A 17,875-nucleotide genomic window follows, 5' to 3' on the forward strand; every position below is an offset into this window, starting at 1 on the left:
AAAAATCATTTAAAAGTATGTACAGAAATCAAACTCACGGAGAATAAACTTATCACTTCACTTGTAAAAATAATGAACAAAATATAAAATGGCAGAGATTTGTGACAACATGTGGAGTGACAAAGAAACATGGCAGCGTGAGGTATTTAAATGAAGAAAGTGAATAATGCTGGTGTGTCAATCACACATACGGAAAAAAAAAACACTTTCATAGCAAATATCCCAAGACAAACATTATTGTATCTGTATTGACCACATCATAGAACTAGAAAAAATAGATTCATTATAATATTTTAATGCATGAATAAATAATAAGTACATCATTTACATATTTTATATACACTGTAGTTAAATTTTATTATATTGGAAGTGAGCGGTTGATAGTACATTAAAGCAAAGACTTCCATTGTTTACTATACAAAGCTATAATATACAGTTAATGACCTATTTTTTGGGGTTAAACTCTGAAGTTGTACAAGGTCTTATTAGGACTATGTAGAGCAGGTGTCCTAGGTAGATTTCCTGGCTTGATGTCTTAGCTAGACCTAGTAGCTTCAGTCTCAAGTTGAACTTTATATCTGTATGGAAAGGAAGGAGGAGCTGTTTACCAGCGGCAGTATCATTGTGAATGCCACTTCTACAAGGTCTGATGAAGAATGTAGAGATACAATGTCTCAAACTGATTCACGAATACAAAATACTATAAAAATATATATATATATATCTTCAGAGAGCTTCAAGTTATTGTTTTGTTTGCATTGCATTAACCCAGAATACTTTCAAAATCAAGGCTCACTCTAGTAAATTCTAGTGCTGTTACTATCAGATAGAGAAAGGGGGCTCACTCCAATGTCTGAGTATCAATTACAAGAAAAGTTGAGCATCGTATTACTTGCGTTGCCAAGACTACACTATTCGAGGTCGTTTGGCATAAGGGGCCAAGAGGTCGAAGGTCGAGTTGTCCCATTCTAGGTCGATAGCCTCTTCGTCGTAATAAACGTCGCTATAGTTGCTCTTCGAAAAGCGGTTCTTAAAGATGATCAACAAGACAATGACTACCACCGCAATGGTGCCCAGTGTTACCACCGTGACAGTCATCATCAGCTTCACTTTGTGGGCATTGGAGGCCTGGGCCAGCTCAGGGGCGTCTCCGAGTAAGTGGTGGTCCATGAGGCCGCTATCCATAGCTGTGGAGGCCATAGCGTGGGAGGAGTTTCGTTTAGCCGTGACGACCACCTTAACAAAGATGGGTTTGGAGTGGTCGCCTCGACAATTTTTCGCCACAACACCAAAGAAGTATTCCTTTGCCAGCAGGTGATTCAGTGGTTCCGTGTTGTGCAGCACGCCCTGGAGAGTGAGTCTGAAAGGCACGTGAGGAGTTAAAATCTCGTAGCCGCACGTGGAGTTGAAGGCCACGGCTCGCTCTACGTCTGACGGCAGGATGGTCAAAATGGCTTCCGGTGAATGGCCTTCTTCTACGTACGCCAGGTAGGTTTCTCTGACGAAACTCACGCTGTCATTAGCGCTCACGACTTTAATTAGCACGTGAGCTTTATCGGACACCCTGGCGGGTGAGCCACAGTCTCGAGCACTCACTGCAAATTTAAAGTAGGTTTTGTTTTTGGCGCTTACAGCGGCGCCAGTCTTGACCCTGATCACCGCCAGCCCTATCAGCTTGTCCACGACAACGATTTCAAAGGGGAATATCGTCTTCCGGAACCGCGGGTTGCTCCTATGGATGTGGTAGGCGCAGACAAACTGACCGAAACCTATGTCATCTTTATCATGGGCGGTCAGCGGGGGGTCGAAGTGGACCACAGTCTCGTTTTCTCTGATGAGCCCGAAGAATACTGGTTTCCCTTGGAAGGAATATTTTGACCAGATAACAGGTTTGAATCGGTTGATACCGTAACCTGTGCAGCATGAAGCAGCAATGCAGAGAAGAAGTAGTCTAAGCATTATATCCACCGCGTCGACTGGAAATAGAACAAAAAATACAAATTAATCAACAGAAAACTGTTAAATAAAAGAGAATCTATGGCAGCAAAGGGTAAATGGGGGTGGGGGGATAAGGGTTAGTAAAGGACAAAGGGGAAGCTATCGGTGTAAATGGGAAGTAAAAATGTAATTCTGCTTGTATCTTTCTCAGACAGACATTTGTTCAGATTGGCCAATGAATGTAAGCTTCCAAAGGCCTAGAGTTCCAAGAGTCTTAGACTCAAACTTTTAGGACAATTACGAAAATGAATAATAAGAAATCTAGAGGATGAATAATAAATCATGTACTTCAACGATAATACATACGAAATACACGGTTGTCACCCTTTCATGTCAGTTCGAAATGTTTGTAAGTATGCATTTGTAAACTGGTTTTCGGTGTATGTGAATAGATTGTGTGTGTTTGTGTGTGTGTGTGTGTAAGAGAATGATTGAATGTGTTTTGTTTTGTTTTTAAGAACACGTTATAATTTGTTATAATACTATTGAATGAGGGTCCCGGGTTCGAATCCTGGAGAAAACATGGATTTTTAATTTCGGGATCTTTAGGGCAACTCCAAGTCCAGCAAGTTCTAATGGGTACCTGGCATTAATTGGGGAAAAGTAAAGGTGATTGGTCGTTATGCTGGCAACATGATACCCTTGTTAATCGTGGGGTCACAGAAAAAGATGACCTTTACACCATCTGCTCTATAAAACGCATGGTCTGAAAGGAGGACTTTACTTTTACTTTATTAAACTTATAGTACTTATAATAGTTTTTATGGCTGAGACGTGACATTATGAAATAGATTGAGCGCATGCAAGAAATGGAACAACTATCTGGATTACATAGAATGCTGATACAGATGCTGCTGTTTGATAACTGCGTAGTAAAGCTATAGAGCTGATTTTTTATATATATATTTTTTAGTTTGTTATCGACTTAAATACAGTGTGCCTGGTCTCATGTCCAGTAGATCTTTTAAAAAATAATAAATGCGAACACAGACAAAGCTACGTACTGGGATGAGCATGATAATTTTTTAACAGGTTTTCCTCAATTTTTGTTTATTCCAGGACATGTATTAAGTATCACAGTTCCAGGACATGTATTAAGTGTCACAGTTCCAGGACATATATTTAGTATCATAGTTCCAGGACATGTATTTAGTATCACAGTTCCAGGACATGTATTAAGTGTCATAGTTCAGGACATGTATTTAGTATCACAGTTCCAGGATATGTATAAAGTATCATAGTTCCAGGACATGTATAAAGTATCATAGTTCCAGGACATGTATTAAGTACCACAATTCCAGGACATGTACTAATTACCATAGTTCCAGGACATGTACTAAGTACCACAGTTCCAGGACATGTATTAAGTATCACAGTTCCAGGACATGTATTAAGTATCACAGTTCCAGGACATGTATTAATTGTCATAGTTCCAGGACATGTATTAAGTATCATAGTTCCAGGACAGGTACTAAGTATCATAGTTCCAGGACATGTACTAAGTACCACAGTTCCAGGACATGTACTAAGTACCACAGTTCCAGGACATGTATTAAGTATCACAGTTCCAGGACATGTATTAGGTATAAAAGTTCCAGGACATGGGATAAGTATAAAAGTTCCAGGACATATAGGCCTATTACATATCAAAGTTCCAGGACCTATGATAAGCATCAAAGTTGTAGGACATGTGTTTAATATAAAATCATAATGAGACTGTAACTTTTAGATCATAACTTTTGTCCCACAGTTAACAGAGAGTAAGAAGGAGTCTCTCCATGTACTGGACATAATGGAAGCGCGTGGCGTCGTTCGGTTTAAGTGTAAGAGACTGTGGGTTATTTATTTTTATTACAGAAGCAGAGTTCAAAAGTCATTTGAATTATATTTTTTTTTACTATTCGCAGAAATCTGTTTTTCTTTATCGCTATTGTTTTTCTCTTTCCGAAACGAGTGAACATCATTATATACCTTTTATTTGAGATTATTTTAAATTAACATTCCATTCATTTTGAGATCTAACACAATCAATGCTTGGCAAATATTTCATTTCGTAATGTAGCATACGAATTATTTTTTTTAGTGAAACTAAAAGTTTCATCCTTGAGTTTTAGAAATACACAAGGCCTATCTTTAAAAAAAATGTTTTGTTTTAGACCAACATCAATTAAGATTCTACATTTATAAATTTAAGAGTCCGTCCATAAGTTTACTCATAAGATTTATGATCTATTAAGCGAAGCATTAAGGATTATTATAAAGTGTAAGATTATCTAAAAACGTGATAACGGAATGTTATTTAAATTCACTTTGCCAATGCAATCTAGTAAATCTAACTTTCTGCATCAATAACAGAGGCAACTATAAATATAAACAACTTTGATCAAAGAAATTAAAAGATCGGAATTAAGATAATAAACACAAGACTTACCTTCCGTTTGTCAATAACTATAGAAACTGGTGATGGAAATCCGAAGTGCAATATTTATCCAAGTAGACTGTGGGTTTATGTCCAAATATTTATCCGAGGATCCACTGTAGATGACAAAAGTTATACTGGTAAAGACCGCGGTAAGTTAAGTCAATATATATACTCTCTTTCTTGAACACCTTGGAAACAAACAACAATGGTCTGGGACATATAATTGAGCCATACTCCCCCCCCCCCCCAAGCGAATAAAAAAAAGCCTTCGGGCTTACAATAGCCAATGTTTTGGTGGAGGTGGTAAGTACACGCATTGAAGGTGGACAATGGTCAGGTGATGGACCAGTGGCGTAACTAAGGGGGGGGGATGGGGGGGGAGAATTTTAAAATCCCCCCGGGCCCCCACCTAGGGGGGGCCCCCAAATGGGTGTCCGAAATTTATTTGTAAATACATAAATTAATATATTTGATTGACAAATAGTGTCAACGGGTGTCTTTTTTAATCAACATTTATGGATTAAATTTATCACAAAGACTAAACCTAGATATTTTAAAAATATTTTTGCCGCACAGATCGGTTTTTAGGGATATGTGGTGGTATCCATTTTAAACTTTGTTGCCACGAATAAAACTGCATGATATACAGCGAATTCCAGGTATCTTGTTACCTCTACTAGTAATAGATCTAAATGGCGAGTATTATATGGCTACACTAATTAACCTTGAAGCAAAATTTACAGAATCGAGTATAACTAAAAGTTATTCTTAACAATGCTAAAATTGTCCATTATTCGGGTTTGGCGTCTATAATTTCAGAATTAAACTTCACACTCGAGTTATTACCCCTTTATTCATCTTTCCTCAATCCAATGGAAACTCTCTCTTTTTATTTACATCTAATGATTTAATCCTTTTGCTTTTGCACAAAACATAAACAAAAAATAATGACGTAATATCATATAATAGTAATACATCCTTCCTATTGAAGTTATTATCACACCCTTCCTTTTAAAGTTCTTAATAGTGATATCTACTAGCAGGGCCGGCCCTAGCATTTGCGGGGCCCTATGCGAACGGATCGCGCGGGGCCTAGTCTGGGTAGGGATAAGCATAATGTCAAAATTATTATTTTTTGAATTAGAAAATAGGCCTACTTTCGTCTTTGCAATAAATTTTTATCAAATGAAAGCTCGCAGCCTCGCAATGCCACTTTTTATTTATTGGCACCCCAAAACGTCAATTTCGTCTATTCTTCAGGAGATTTGAATAAATTCAAAAAAAAAGTTCAGGACTTTATCGTATATTTTGCCTTTTCATGAGATTTCCTGGAGGCCCTGAAAAATCAGGAGGTCGCGAAAACCCTGTTATTTTATATACGTTATAATTGTTTAATTTAATAATGTACACTTGGAATTAGCGCGGGGCCTATGAAAGCGCGGCGCCCACTGCGACCGGCACTGTCTACTAGGAACTTTAACAATTCGTCCACTTCTGGTTGTCTTGACTGAACAAGTTCTCTAGACGTTGGTCTATAACTGTCTGTTTCGTTTGTAGCAACAGTTTGCAGTTCATTGTCTTCATCGGTATTATAGTACCTAGAGATGTCTTCATCGAAACTCTTATGTAAAAAGCGTTGATTTCTTCTGTATGTTTTTCCATCGTTTGTCTTTATGATGTAAGATCTGGGTGCTGAATTTTTTTTTATGACAACTGCTTTCTGCCATGTTTGACCTAGACGAACTCTCCGACAGAATAATCTTTAGGTAGTATTGCTTTTGCATCGTATTTCACTTAGCTTTTCATCTGTCGTTCGTTGAGTAATGTCTCTGCATTTTCAGCTACCAATGGTTTCAGAAGTTTGTGATCAGTTGGAATGATTCCCTGAGTCTTTTACTCGTCAGCAGTTGTGATGGTGAATACGGCAGTCCACTTATCGGAGTATTTCTATACTCGAGCATAACGAGATATGGATCTTTCCCACTTTTGTATACTCTGAATCCTTTTGCTTTCGCACAAAACATAAACAACCAACAATGACGTAATGCCATATAATATTAGCACAGAATCTTCTTTATGCAGTGGAAAATTACGAATATAGTTAAGATAGTTCTGAAGAAACTACAAAAGTCTGGACTGCATATACGGGAATCTGCTAAAGAAATTAGTACCCTTTCATGCTTTCTGCAAAATGATGAGAAACTGACAAAAACCCAATCCATCGAAAAATCAAAAGAAGGTAGTGAATACTATGGATTCCCTGTAATCAAAACAACCATATGAAAGAAAAGACTTGATGGGAAGTTGAGTTCTAATGTAGGACTGTCAATATTACTGCAATTCAAACGTGTTGCGACAGAAGTGCTGGACAGATTTCATATGGAGATGAAGGGCAGATTCCAAAGGCTGGAAAGAAAATGGATACCTTTGGGTTTCTTCTTGAACCAAGACACCTGTTAGAAGACACGCTTGTGACAAACTGTGCTACTTTTCCTGTTTGTATGATGAAATAAATGGAAAATCGCTTTTTCAATGATGTCATTGATGCACGAGCACTTTTCATCAACAAACAGTAATACAATCACCAATAGACATATTGAGGAAACAGGCTTCATATGGGAATTACGTTTGCTCAGACTTTGCAACCTCCTCCGAATACCGCTAACTCAGGCCACTTCCATTACATCATGTGAGAGATCATTCTCAAAGCTCAAGCTCATCAAAAAGTATCTCAGGAGCACAATGACGCAAGAAAGGCTTATCATGGTTTTAATGTCAGTGAAGTCACAAATACTAGAAAGTATCGATGTAGTTGATGTTATAGATGTCTTTGCTGCACAGAAAGCAGGACGTGAAGCGATATCAATTTAGATTTGTCACTTGTGCATTATTTAACTAATAAACAACGGTATTATTCATTAAAAGAGTCTTGATGATTACTTTTTGTTAAGTTTACTGATATACTGAACCAATTTGATTTGAGGCTTATATATTTTTGCGTACATTATCTCATGTCATATGTCGAATATCAAAATGCAAGGGGCCCCCAAAGAGGTCAATCCCCCCGGGCCCCCGAATCCCTAGTTACGCCCCTGTGATGGACAGTGAGACAAGGAGTAGGGGAGGAGGAGCGCAAGGTGGCCGTATGGTCACACAGTAGAATAGCAAGTAGTTGGTCCTAGTGGAAGTAACCTTCTAATTGGTGTCAAAAGGGATGGGGGGGTGAGGACTCGACCATCTGGTAAATAGTGTAGACCCTACTGGAGACTTCATAAAGCCGTACAACTAATCACGTTTGCTATAACCAGCGGTGGGAAACTTTGTCTTTTAATATTTTGAGTGAAAAAGTCAAAACCAAATTTTATTTTATTTTTTTTTGCTTACACGTATAAAAATTTTTTTAAAGGTACAAATAAAGGTTTATTGAGAGCGTATCGATAAGCAACAACAACAAAACTTTAAATTATAGCGCTGTCAGAAAGGTTTAAACTTAATCCACTTTAAATATTTAACTCCTGCCATCGATTTGTCATTTTTTAGATAAAATGTGAAACCATTTTTACAACGCCTATATTTACTTTAAAGTTGGAAATTATATATAATCGTAGCAATCAGCACACAAATAAAATCCGGCATTTTATATATATCTAATATCTAGGCAATCTAGAACAGCTTTATGTAATAAATAAATAGACCCAATTTTGTCAGACTAATATTTCTATTCACCAGCAATCTTAATAATTTAGTCCAAGTGTCGAGTTTGTGATGTGAATGATTTGATTTTTTGAAAAATAAAATTGCACTTAGTGTAGCCTAAATTCATCTGTGCCTACAAATGTAAATTTAGGCATCCTGTTGTTCATTTTGTGTTTTTTTTCTACATTTATTTGTATTTTATTTTAAAATGTCTTTCTAAATAAGACAATTTCATACTTTGCTTGTTAGTTATTCGATAGAAGGCCTTGGCAAATCATTTAGTACTTTGCATGAAAACACCAGACTGTATATAAAAAGCCTGCACTTCGCATTATAATCATAAGCTAGCTAGCTAGCTAGCTAGCTAGATAGATAGATAGATAGATAGATAGATAGATAGATAGAATAGTTCAACTCTAACACTTCATTACAGGAAAGGCCATGTAACTATATTTGATGATTAGTATATTACTGTTTACTGTAAAATATGTCACAGTAATTTTTGCTGTCATGTGTTAAAATTATATAATCATTACACTTTCGTATCCTTGGAAAGCTTGGGGTTTTGTGGTCTCGATTTTATATTTTCAACCAAAAACAAGTATCCCTTAATTATTGTAAAAACCTGTAAATGCTGTAAATGATGTACTTTTGTTTGGAAGAAGACGCAAATATTGTTGTTTACCTGCCTCTTAGTCTTAGAACTGTTTGGAGAAGTCTGGAGAAGATCTACTGGTATCGATCCAGGGGAGTAGCAACTATGGTGTGAAAGGGTTCATTATTCCCTCGCCCATTTACTGATGGGGGCCGAAAGTGGACATAGAAAGAAGAGGGAAGGAAGGTTGTCTGGTCATTTGGTATCCGCTCTTGGCTGTCGTTCGGGGGTCTCAAGGTCCCGGTCTCATCCCCTGTCGTCCCGCGTCCTATCATTATATTTTTAAATCCGGGCCCACGAGTAGGCCAACTTTGCTTTGCCACTGTATATTTGAAACTTAGTTCTCCAGGTGAATGGAGTATTAGTTCATGTACGATATAACTCAATTAGCTACCTTTCTTTTTCTCTCATTCAAGTTTTAAAAACAAAGTGCTTTTATTTTTCTGTTCCATCATCACAAATAAAATATCTCTGTATGTATGTATGTATGTATGTATGTATGTATGTATGTATGTATGTATGTATGTATGTATGTATGTATGTATGTATGTATGTATGTATGTATGTATGTATGTATGTATGTATGTATGTATGCATGCATGCATGTATGTATGTATGTATGTATGTATGTATGTATGTATGTATGTATGTATGTATGTATGTATGTATGTATGTATGTATGTATGCATGTATGTATGTATGTATGTGTAAGTATGTATGTATGTTTGTATGTATGTATGTATGTAAATGTATGTATGTATGTATGTATGCACGTATGTAGTCTATGTATGTATGTATGTATGTATGTATGTATGTATGTATGTATGTATGTATGTATGTATGTATGTATGTATGTATGTATGTATGTATGTATGTAAATGTATGTATGTATGTATGTATGTATGTATGTATGTATGTATGTAAATGTATGTATGTATGTATGTATGTATGTATGTAAATGTATGTATGTATGTAAATGTATGTATGTAAATGTATGTATGTATGTAAATGTATGTATGTATGTAAATGTATGTATGTATGTATGTATGTATGTAAATGTATGTATGTAAATGTATGTATGTATGTAAATGTATGTATGTATGTAAATGTATGTATGTAAGTACGTACGTATGTAGGCTATGTATGTATTTGTGTTTGAGTGTGCGTAGACCACACACTCTTAATAAATCATCTCAAGTGCTGGTTATGTGTGTGTAAAAGTTTGTGTTTCTTTTGTGTTTGAATGTTTGTAGTTGCATCTTTATTGTTCTAGTAAATAGGCTGAGGTGGACAATTCTAATCAAATTGAATTTCCATTTGTTTGGGGAAAAAAACAACTATCTTATCTTATTTTATCTTATCTTACGATTGGCTATTTCCTCAATTTCTAAGCGCTAAATGTCCGGGGGGGGGGGGGGGTAGAATCAACTGGTCACTGACAATTTATCACTAAAGTTCTAACATAAAGGTTTGAGGATTTAGTCCTAGCAATGTCAAAATTAAACAAATTCCAAGATGCTTCTAGAAATCACAAAGTGTCATATCTTTGAGTAAACGCGGTGTTTAACTGCGTTGAGAAACGACAATGGGGCGACTTCAAAAGAGAAAGTGCTAATCTGATTAGAAGACCCAACAAATCGATAGGTCAAGGTAGTCCACCGTCCACAAATGTGACAACGAACATTTCATGGTCAGGAAAGTCAACTACCTGATAGGTAACATCAAAGAAGTCGGTGTAACAAGGAACACACAGGTAGGTTAGAGGAGGGGGAGGGCGGCTTGAACGAGAAAAGTGCGCACTTGAAATTGTGGAGGGTTAATTAAGACGAGCAGACGAGAGAGAGAGAGAGAGAGAGAGACAGAGAAAGAGGGGAAGAGAAAGGAGAAGAGATGAATAGTGGATTATTTTATTTTGTTGTTGAAAGGGAGCTAATTAGTAGTGAAGTGTGTCATGCGGCTGATAAGACACGAGTAGACTCAAAGAAGTCTTGATCAATGGGAGGGTTGGCTATTTGGGTCTTCGTTTGATACTTGAGAACCTTCGCACTGCTAATCTCTGTGTGGTGTGTCATGAAAAGATGTAATACGTGCTAGAAGCGTGACACGTTAAAGTCATGTGTCAGAAAATAGGCCTTGATAGAGATTCTTAATCCTCTGACTGAAATGCGAAAAAGTTTTAAATGAAAAGTTTGATGTATATATCTTTCCAATGGAAGTAATTGAACTTCATTCTGTCTTTTTCTGCAACAAGCAAAAGCTTAGAGACCACCTAGCAAGCAATAGCAACATTATATACTTTTAAAACGTGTATTCAACCTCACCGGATAGTCGTCATGAGGTATACATAGACTTACACAGAGACCTTGTGCTAATCAGCAGCGAAGGCTTGATAATTATTACGAAATGTAATAGCTCCCCCTTAGGATGCCGCCCTTGGAATAGTGGCTTAGCAAGAGAGTTTGGGGACCCTGGGAGGGGTGGCCTCTTTAGAGGCACCTGTATTTTGACAGTTGACATCATGGCATGAGATAATGTACTTAATAAATATATTTGTCTAATGTGTGGAATACATGCAACGTGGTCACTGTTTCAAATCACAACATGAATAGCAAGATAATATGGCACTGGCATAATATTTATTGCAAAAGAAATTCGGACACTCGTTCGGACGCCCCCCTAATCAAGTGTGGGCCCGGGGGATTTTTTAAAATTTGGACCCCCTCCACCCACCCTTTCTACAACACTGCCTTGGAGGTAGATTAGGATGATTAATGTGAGCCAATCAATTTCTCACAGAGCTCAATAATTGCATTATTCAGGTATAAGAACAGGAATGGGCATATAAGTAAACTCGTCAGCCTCGAAGCTTTCTGCGGTCGCACACTTTGTACAATTCTTAAGCGAAGCCTGGCGGGAGAAGTCACAGACGTTAATGGCACAGATTGTACTGTACCATTCAGCATTGTCTAGAATCGTAAAACCAACCCACGCCTAATGAGCTTGCAACTAGTAGGCTTTACCGTGGACTCAACTCAAAGAAAAACAAGGTTACATAGTTTGTGTGGAAACGCAAACTCCTAATAGGCCCCCAAAGTGGTCCATTCAGGCCGGTAAAAAAGGGCAGGTTTCAATATTGTCAGCATGAATACCAGAAGCTAAGAACTACAACCACCACAACTCTGTCTCAGCCAATACAAAAAGAAAAGAACAGACGTGTACGTAGCGATAGTGTAGCCAATACAAAAAGAAAAGAACAGACGTGTACGTAGCGATAGTGTAGCCGATACAAAAAGAAAAGAACAGACGTGTACGTAGCGATAGTGTAGCCGATACAAAAAGAAAAGAACAGACGTGTACGTAGCGATAGTGTAGCCAATACAAAAAGAAAAGAACAGACGTGTACGTAGCGATAGTGTAGCCAATACAAAAAGAAAAGAACAGACGTGTACGTAGCGATAGTGTAGCCAATACAAAAAGAAAAGAACAGACGTGTACGTAGCGATAGTGTAGCCAATACAAAAAGAAAAGAACAGACGTGTACGTAGCGATAGTGTAGCCAATACAAAAAGAAAAGAACAGACGTGTACGTAGCGATAGTGTAGCCAATACAAAAAGAAAAGAACAGACGTGTACGTAGCGATAGTGTAGCCAATACAAAAAGAAAAGAACAGACGTGTACGTAGCGATAGTGTAGCCAATACTATTGTATAATTAGGCCGACGGACGCCATGATACCACAGGATACGGAGATTTATTAGTGTTATTATTATTATTATTACATTGATAGTGACTGCTGGTGTTTTGGACTTGCCTTTTCGCAGGGTTTTTGTCTAGAGAGGGTTTGAGCCCCTCGGGCCTCACATGGAGTTTGACGACAACTTTGGGTGTGCCTTTTTAATAAATGTAACATTTAGGCGAATTCAGTTGCTCTGCGCACACATGTGTAATATCGTTCTTAAAGTGTTACTATTTAAAAAGAGATCTTATCATTAGTAATATTTTTATTAGAGTTGACGGGCGGATTGGGAAAGAGGGGGGGGGAAGAAGTGAAACAAAGATGATTGTGTTCATGTGTATGTGTATGTGTGTGTGTGTGCATTTCGTCTAGGAGTTGAAGCTTAACAAGGTAGCGTTTATTCGAAAGAAATACCATAGTTAAGTATAGTCTAGTAAAAGCATTATTAAATATCTGATAGTATATCTAGTATATACTGAGTGGGCACCCCTCAAATCCCCCACTTTTTGGAGTCGCCTCATTTTAAACACGTTCTAAGCGCCTTGTAACTATTGGTAATTAATGTTTGAATAGATCATTAAGTCTAGTTGAAAACAGCAATTTAAAGAAAAATTAATTCTGAACATTTGTAAGAGTCAGACTTTAGGCAATGTAACAAAGCGTCAGAGGCAAAAAGTCCCACCCACCCACCTTTTTATACTATCTTTCTCTTCTTAACACATGTATACAAAGAAAAAGGCCCCCCTTACAATTCATTAGTTACCATTGAGTTGGGTAATTGAAGTCATTGGTAGGTCGACAAGATGGTGCTTCATGTTCAAAGACATGGCGTTATGTAAAGTGGGTGTCTGGGGACGGGACGGATGGGGGGGGGGGGAAACGTCCTTAAAATAAAAGGGATGGGGCAAGTAATTGGGCAAGTCGAAAGATGTTTTAGGTAGAAAGTGGAATGGGATGAGACGGAAGGTCTATGTATGGAATGGGATGGTGGGGGGGGGGGGGGAATAGGTATTTTGAAGAGAGGAATGCATTTTGTTTTTAATTTTCTTTTTGTAGCCGCAACATACGACTTTTTATTCTTTTCATAATACAGTATTAACAAAATACTTTATCTAGGCCAATTAACTTCCATTTACGTATTTATGGCCTGCTACACAATGAAAGTATATACAGACATTAGACTCAATTGTTTCATATTAACAAAATACCTTATCTAGGCCAATTAACTTCCATTTACGTATTTATGGCCTGCTACACAATGAAAGTATATACAGACATTAGACTCAATCGTTTCATACAAACATTTCTTGCCGCCAACGTTTCAATTCAATCCAACTTTTCATTTTGGATTTCAGAAAATTGGTTCATGCTGCATCTGTGTTGGGGGACCTTGTGGTCAGAGAGCAAAACTACTCTGCTTGTGACACGCCCATTAACGTGGTAGATATGGTATTAAATCTACAACATTTGTGTGTAAAGGGGGGGGTGAGGGGGGGAGTAGGTTAAATGAGCTAATTAACTGTGAGTCTCATTGTGAAAGGGGGTGGTCAACTCACATAGAATAATGACGAAGTCAGAATGAGCAAGGCGGACAACTGGACAACAACAAGGTGTAAAGGACATTTGAAATGTAAGCTTTGATCTTAATGATGGCGAGCTTCGAGCGAGTGCTGTTGTCATGGTTACACGAGAGTAACCTGCTCCAGCACACAAACAAGCCTCTTTTCTTAGGGCCAGGTGCCATAAGAGGTCATTGAGCGAACCAGTCCTGAGTACAGGTAGACAGCTAAGTTTTAGTGAAAGGAATCCAACTGTATGCTCAACATATAAAGGTCTAGATCTGTTGTGCATACACCTGTGATAGTGGGTCCCAGGTGAGAAGAAAGAAAGTACAAGTTCTTGTCGAAAGTTTTAGAGAAGTATCGTCTCTCTCTTCCTTCTACTCAGACAGATGTTGTTTTTTTATGTAATCTCTTTCCATTAAGATCGAAGGCCACCGATTATTTGTAGAGTTTCACCAACTCTGGCTACCATTAAAATTACTTAAGCTATTATTTTGTGTTAGGTATTTAGAATCACTGTCCCTATTTACCAAAACAAAAGGGCTAAGAAGAAACGCAATATTTGGAACCTAAGACAAGGGACATAACCGAATTTAAAAAAAAAAGGAAAAAAAAGGGACAAGGGACTTGACCAAAGTAATACTATAATAGCGTAGGAATGTAAAGAAAAAAAAAAGAACATATTCTATTTTTTTTTCATATCAGTCACAATGATATATAATTAGAAGCTTGAATAGTTTATTTAATCCGGACATTACGTGAATTCGGACACTTGCTGTTTTTGTGATCATTAAATCTTTATTTTGATATTTAATATAAAACTAGAGCTCTGTTTAATGTGCTTGTCCATTTTCCAATGATTCTAATCCTTCCATTTACATTTCTTTTTATGTAAAAAAAAGAATTTCAAATTTGCAAGTAAGACTGTTATTATTTTCCTATGTTAACCGGATGACTTTACCTCTTCCTAGGGTGAAGGCTATATATTTTGGTTGGGGTTAGGGTTAGGGTCTATACTAATGAGCCCGACAATATTTATTCTGGTTTTGAAGCTGATTCATAAGCTATGTTGTTTGATTCCATACACAGAAAAAAAAATAATAGGGTGTTTTTATTAAATTACGATTTTCTTACCAAAATTTATTTCGGACAGAGAGTTTTGGACATCAATGTTAATGATCTTATATATATATTATAGAGAATAAATGGGCAAATGTTTGGAGTGAGCTTGGTACATTGACACCTAGATCTAGACTATTCTAGACCTACTAGATAGATCTAGATTATTATAGAGAGAATATAGAGGATTCAGTTAGGCAAGAATAGCTATCCTAACCTGTACTATACTACAAAAGATCATCTGTATTAGACATTTATTAAATTAATAAACAAAAAACACAAACATCCAACACACATCTAATCATGCAAACATAAATAAGTCTAAAAGTCTGTAAAAGTCACTATGCCAGTGACCTAATTTTGGTAGCATAAGTGTGTTCATATTTTTATTTTTTGTGTTTGTATTTATGCGTAATTAAAAGACATCTTAATGATTTCATGTGAGGGGCCAAGCCTGGGGATCTTAAAATTTAGTTAATGTCAATATAAAATTAAAATCTAAGTTTAATGATGCCTAAATATAGAGACTGTCTGAAATAAATTATGGTGTCCGGAATCAAATAATGTGGGTCAAATTTGTCTGAATTAAATGAAAACACATGGCCTCTTTGACCTTAAATTTAATAACAAATATAGGTTAGGGGTACAGTACAGATATAAGTAGTCATCCTTATTCTCCTTAAACTAAAGAAGATTTTGATACTTCATTTTCTTTTCTATGTCGAACCATTGATTTGTAACCATTGTTAAATAATACGCTGTCAAAGTCAAACTATAGGTGTCCGAATAGCATAAACTACTCTACAATTTTTATACATTGTATAAAAAATAATAGTTGTTTGTTGTTGTTTTTTAGCCCATAACACTGTATTATATGAAGTAGGCATACCTTTAGTGATTAATCACAAAAAAGATGTAGTAATCAAATGTCAAATGTAGGAACTTTGTGTAGATGAATATTTCATGAGCGTTAATGGAAAACTAATTCATCGATATTTTTTTTTAACTGAACAGCAAATCAGTTTAATTACCATTAAACAGAATCGTCCATGTGTATATGTCAAACAAGGTCACTTTAATTACCGATAGATAGATTTGTATATGTTTTAAAATTCAAAGTCTCTAGATGAGTGCCTACACGCGAAAGAGTCTTTATACATGTGTCATGAAAGAAGCGTTTGTGTGATGAATCTATATTTTATAATGAAATGAGAGAATAGCTAAAACAATTTGTCAAGTTATGACCAAATAACTCCTCGGGCATTTACACACACACACACACTCACGATGGGTTTAGACAGTTGGTGAGCAAGACAGGAGGTTTATAAATTCCTAGATGGCCAGACAGTCCCAGACTACACCATGCTGCCGTGTTTCTTGTCAAGTTTTCTAAAGCGTGGATTGAAATCTTGTATAAAATCTCTTCTAGTCTTGGCTTCATATTTTAAATTCCTAAACAAAAGCTGCACGCATTTGCTCTAAAGTTTATTTATAAATAAATTGAAGATCCGAGTTGAGTTTGGAGCTACAAGTTGTACTCAATATGGCGCAAAGTGTTTAGTTTAAATTCTTGGTTAAAATTATTTTGTGTTTTTAAAGTCTTGGTTGAACTATATGTGTTTAAAGTTTTGATTTAATTATGTGTTCAGTTTAAAGTCTTGGCTGTATTATGTGTGTTTAGCTTAACATCTGTGTTTTAATTTTATATCCTCTAAAATCTCGCTCTTGAGAATCTCTCATCAAGAAATACAACCAAGCTACTCTTTTGCCTAAGTGATATGTGGCTGAATACAGGGCTATATAGGCTAGTTTGAGGACCACCTCGTGTAAAGCCACACCCACTTTGAGGACTGACACCAAAGCCAAGAATATCTTTACGTAATACATGGAGCTGGAGTTCAAAGAAAGGGTGCTTGACATCTAAACCTCTCTACTCAAGGTGAGGGGTGCTTGACATCTAAACCTCTCTACTCAAGGTGAGGGGTGCGTGACATCATGATTTCTCTACTCAAGGTGAGGGGTGCTGGACATCATGACCTCTCTACTCAAGGAGATGGGTGCGTGACATCATGATTTCTCTACTCAAGAAGAGGGGTGCGTGACATCATGATTTCTCTACTCAAGGAGAAGGGTGCGTGACATCATGATTTCGCTACTCAAAGTGAGGGGTGCTTGTCACCATGACTCCACTACTCAAGGTGAAAGTTGGACAACAATGATATAGGAAAGAATTAATTCAATGTCGTAATTTTATATTTTTTTTTAAAGAGAGATTCTACCTAGCTCCTCAATCGCATATTCCATTTTAGGCAGTGTGGTGTTAGAGTGGTAAATCGTTTGATTTCCTAACCGACGGGTCTCAGTTAAAATCCTGGTGAAGACTAGGAGCTGGACTACGGGATTCTGAGGACGACCCTGAGCCCACCCAACACAATTGGTACCTGACACATATAGTCTTTTTGTTGGCCACGTGACACCCTCGTTAACCTTTGGCCATAGAAACAAATGAGCTTTGAATCTCTCAGAGATAGCAAGGTCTGAAAGGGTTACCTTGACCTCTTGACCTTAAGCAGCCTCTGGATATAGACATTGCATTTACTGACATAGATGTGTCGAACAAGACAGCGCTCTCTCTCTCTCTCTCTCACACACACACACACACACAAATAAAGAACTATCGCTAACCA

General features: G+C 37.0%; 1 protein-coding gene across 1 annotated transcript; it reads right to left on the reverse strand.

The window, feature by feature from the left end:
- Nucleotides 1-4,596, reverse strand: LOC129926029 (calsyntenin-1-like). Its single transcript, XM_056027852.1, has 2 exons — nt 4,430-4,596; nt 1-1,976 (listed from the first exon to the last, which is right to left on the reverse strand). Exon 2 carries the CDS (start codon nt 1,957-1,959, stop codon nt 907-909), a length of 1,053 nt encoding a protein of 350 aa, XP_055883827.1. The 5' UTR covers nt 1,960-1,976; nt 4,430-4,596; the 3' UTR covers nt 1-906.
- Between the last annotated feature and the right edge of the window lie 13,279 nt (nt 4,597-17,875).

Source organism: Biomphalaria glabrata, chromosome 4 (assembly GCF_947242115.1).
Source record: "Biomphalaria glabrata chromosome 4, xgBioGlab47.1, whole genome shotgun sequence".
NCBI lineage: Eukaryota > Metazoa > Mollusca > Gastropoda > Planorbidae > Biomphalaria > Biomphalaria glabrata.

Excerpts from the sequence above, each read along its gene's own strand:
- LOC129926029 (XM_056027852.1), bottom strand. The coding sequence starts at position 1,959 with ATGCTTAGACTACTTCTTCTCTGCATTGCTGCTTCATGCTGCACAGGT.